The 3,467-nt window shown below is 47.0% G+C and overlaps 1 protein-coding gene across 1 annotated transcript; it reads left to right on the top strand.

Moving 5' to 3' along the window:
* The first annotated feature begins 821 nt into the window (after positions 1–821).
* Positions 822–1,751, top strand: LOC137161587 (olfactory receptor 51G2-like). Its single transcript, XM_067560969.1, has one exon. The coding sequence runs from the start codon at positions 822–824 to the stop codon at positions 1,749–1,751; it is 930 nt and encodes a 309-aa protein (XP_067417070.1).
* Positions 1,752–3,467: the final 1,716 nt, after the last annotated feature.

Genomic DNA, 3,467 nt, shown 5'->3' with positions numbered 1-3,467 from the left:
CCACTGGTGCAGTTTTACTTTCACGTTGTGCTCCCACCCCCTTTTCACCATACCAAGCTTCCCTTCTAGCATCTGCAACCAGGAGGGAGGAACTATCACTCTACTTCCACTTCCTCCCTCCCTTCTCTGGCTTCCCTCCTCTCAGCACTTTATGAAGCCTCAAGACTAACTGGGTGGGCAGCTCTCTCTGGTTCTCTAACTAGGTGCAATTTTCTCTCCAGCCATCTCCAATTTACCTGCCTAAACTGGAGCTGGCATGACAGAGGGCAGACTAAGCATTTCTTCCTCAGCACCCTGTCACACTGGTGTTCGCACTATTCATCATTTGGCCACCAATCCCTCCCCCACCCGCTAAAGTAACTCATTGTGTTAGCTTGGATCTTGACAAAGATCTACAGACCCCTCGCATGAGGAGAGGATGCGGGTTCTGTGAGGATAAAGAGAAGCTTTTAGGATGGTTGACATGTCTGGTTCCAGTCAACACTGGCCGGGGAAATCATTCAGCTTGTTTTGGAGGATTGTTAAGGGTACAATGTATCACTGAGAGTATTTGGTAAGTGCAAGTTAATAGAGCCTGATTTTCATCAAATTTCCTGTCTAACCACAGGGCCAATGCCAGATGCTTCAGAGGGAATGAACAGAACAGGTAATCAACATGTGTAAATCAAAGAGTATGTTTTTGTTAATCTTCCTTGATCTTCTGGAAGATTCTAGACATGCACTGAAAGCAGAATGATGTCTCCTTCAATACTGTCTAGTCTCCTGTTACTTTTCCTATCAGGAAGTAAAGTTCAAAACTCCTTGGACCCAAGCAGTATACCATGCCAGCTCTCAATGACACCAAATTCCAACCTGCAGTGTTCCTTCTCACCGGAATACCTGGGCTGGAAGACGTCCATGTCTGGATTTCCATCCCCTTCTGCTTAATGTTCGTTATTTCCATATTAGGAAATTCATTAATTCTGTTCATTATAAAAACAGATCCATCCCTCCACGAGCCCATTTTCCTTTCCATGTTGGCAGTTACAGACCTTGGCTTATCGTTATCCACCATGCCAACGACAATGGGCATATACTGGTTTCACCTTAGGGAGATCAGCCATGATGCCTGTTTTGCTCAGGTGTTCTTCTTCCACTCGCTTACGTTAATTCAATCCTCTGTGCTCTTATGCATGGCCTTTGACCGCTTTGTGGCGATCTCTAAACCGCTGAGATATGCTTCCATCTTAACCCCTCCGAGAATAGCTAAGATGGGACTGGTGTGTCTGCTAAGAGGGGTAACCCTAATACTTCCACTCCCTATTCTCCTGAAAAAGCATCGATACTGTAAGGACAGCATCCTCTCCCATTCCTTCTGCCTGCACCAGGAGGTCATGACGATGGCTTGTTCGGATTTCAGAGTCAACATCATCTATGGCTTCTTTATAACATTCTCTTCACGGATGTTGGACTTCCTGCTCATCCTCCTATCCTATGTGATGATCTTTAAATCAGTGCTGAGCGTTGCATGCCACGTGAAACCCCTCAAGGCCCTGAATACCTGTGTCTCCCATGTCTGCGTCGTCCTTCTCTTCTACACACCACATCTTATCTTAGCTGTGTTATATGGATTCGGGAAGAACTCTTCTCCGATATTTCAGGTTGTCCTAGGCAATATCTATGTGCTGGTCCCGCCCCTGATGAACCCAATCGTGTACAGCGTGAAAATACAAGCAATTCGTGTGAGGATAATCAGGGTATTCATCAAGTAAAGGATCAGTTCATCACCCAGCTCCGGATAATGAAACCCGTGTTACTGGAGTCTTGCTACCCCCAGTCTCCACTGTGCAGGGGGAAGCTCTGTGACAGCGAGAATTCAGCCTGACCAGCTGGGAGGTTGGTCCTAGGGTTTATGCACTGCTCTGCGGGTCAGGTGCCAGGTCACACAGGGAGTCTGTGCCAGAGTTTGGAATTTTTTGTGTGTTGCCTAAATCCTGGTGCTCTGCCTTATCCACAAGACCCTCCTTCCTTTTCCCAGTCAAAGGATAGGAGCACAGGGTCACGACCTAGAACTTAAAGAAATGAAAACTCTTCCCCTTTTTGTGCTCCTGTTGCATACAGCTGTGTTTTTCCTAGTTTAGCCAGAAGTTTGGGTTTGATGTTGAAATTGCTCGGTGAGTTTCTAGAGACTGTGCGATACAGAAGTTGAGACTAGATAATCACAATGGTATCTTCTGGCCTTAAAATCTAGGAATAGTTACACCTCAAATGCTGACAGCACTGGACATATTCCGGTTTAACTCTAGGGAGATCAGCCATGATGCTTATTTTGCCCACCTGTTCTTCATACACTCACTTACATTCACTGAATCCTCTCTCCTCTTGTCCATGGCCTCTCACCGCTTTGTTGCGATCTGTAACCCACTCAGATATGCTTCCATCTTAACCCTGCTGAGAATAGCCAAGATGGGACTGGTGTCTCTGCTAAAAGGAGTGGTCCTAATATTCCCACTCCCCATTCTCCTGAAACAGTACTGATACTGTCAAGCCAACATCCTCTCCCATTCCTACTGCCTCCAACACGAGGTCATGGCGATGGCTTGTTCAGATATCAGAGTCAACATCATCTATGGCTTCTTAGTAATAGTCTCTTCAGTGGAGTTGGACTTGCTGCTTATTTTCATATCATATGTGATGATTCTCAAAACAGTGCTGAGCATCGCGTCCGACGCGGAGCACCTCAAGGCCCTGAACATCTGTGTCTCCCATGGCTGGGTTGTCCTGCTTTTCTACACACCAGACATTGCCTTAGCTGTGATATATAGATTAATAAGGATCTCTTCTCTGATATTTGTGACTGTCCTGGGCAACGTCTATATGCTAGTCCCACCCCTCATGAATCCAATCGTGTACAGCGTGAAAACCAAACCCATTCCTGCAAGGATTATTAGGGTATTCATCAAGTATTTACAAAGACTCTGTGTTTGTGTAGAGCCAGAAGATCGGTGTGATGTTATCGCATAAAGAGCTGTCTCAGTGTCAACTCACAGCTCAGAATTGCTGTGGACACAGTCAGTACAGAGAAGGAACTTGGATGTTTTCTCACATTGTCTATGACCTGTCAATGTCCAGCCTCTGGTTAAACACCCAGGGGCCATGAGAAAAACTGCAGAACTGTTTTGCAGTTGCAGTCCTGGCCCTTCCTGAGCATTCTGGCTGCTGCATGATCCCTGAGATTGGCACCAGCTGTGAGAGGGCCTATTCCAGGGGCACGGCCACCCACCCTTCCCCTGTGCACTCAGCCACGTGCTCATCACCGAGTCGTTTTCAAGACAGGATTTTAGCGGGAGCCCCAAGAGAAGCCATTCGGGCAGCCTCTGCCCTGTGCATGACTTTGCACACATCATATCAATGCAGCCACCCACTTACTGTGCTGCCCCAGGACAGAGCAGAGCTGTGTGTGTGAGTGAGAGTCGCACACACAGGAG

Source organism: Emydura macquarii, unplaced genomic scaffold (genome assembly GCF_026122565.2).
Source record: "Emydura macquarii macquarii isolate MOO-44397 ecotype Brisbane River unplaced genomic scaffold, CSIRO-AGI_Emac_v2 contig_2325, whole genome shotgun sequence".
In the NCBI taxonomy this organism is placed as follows: domain Eukaryota; kingdom Metazoa; phylum Chordata; order Testudines; family Chelidae; genus Emydura; species Emydura macquarii.
This window is presented reverse-complemented; position numbering and strand designations above follow the sequence as displayed.

Bases quoted from the DNA above. Each gene is read 5' to 3' on its own strand.
- LOC137161587 (XM_067560969.1), top strand. From the start codon at position 822: ATGCCAGCTCTCAATGACACCAAATTCCAACCTGCAGTGTTCCTTCTC.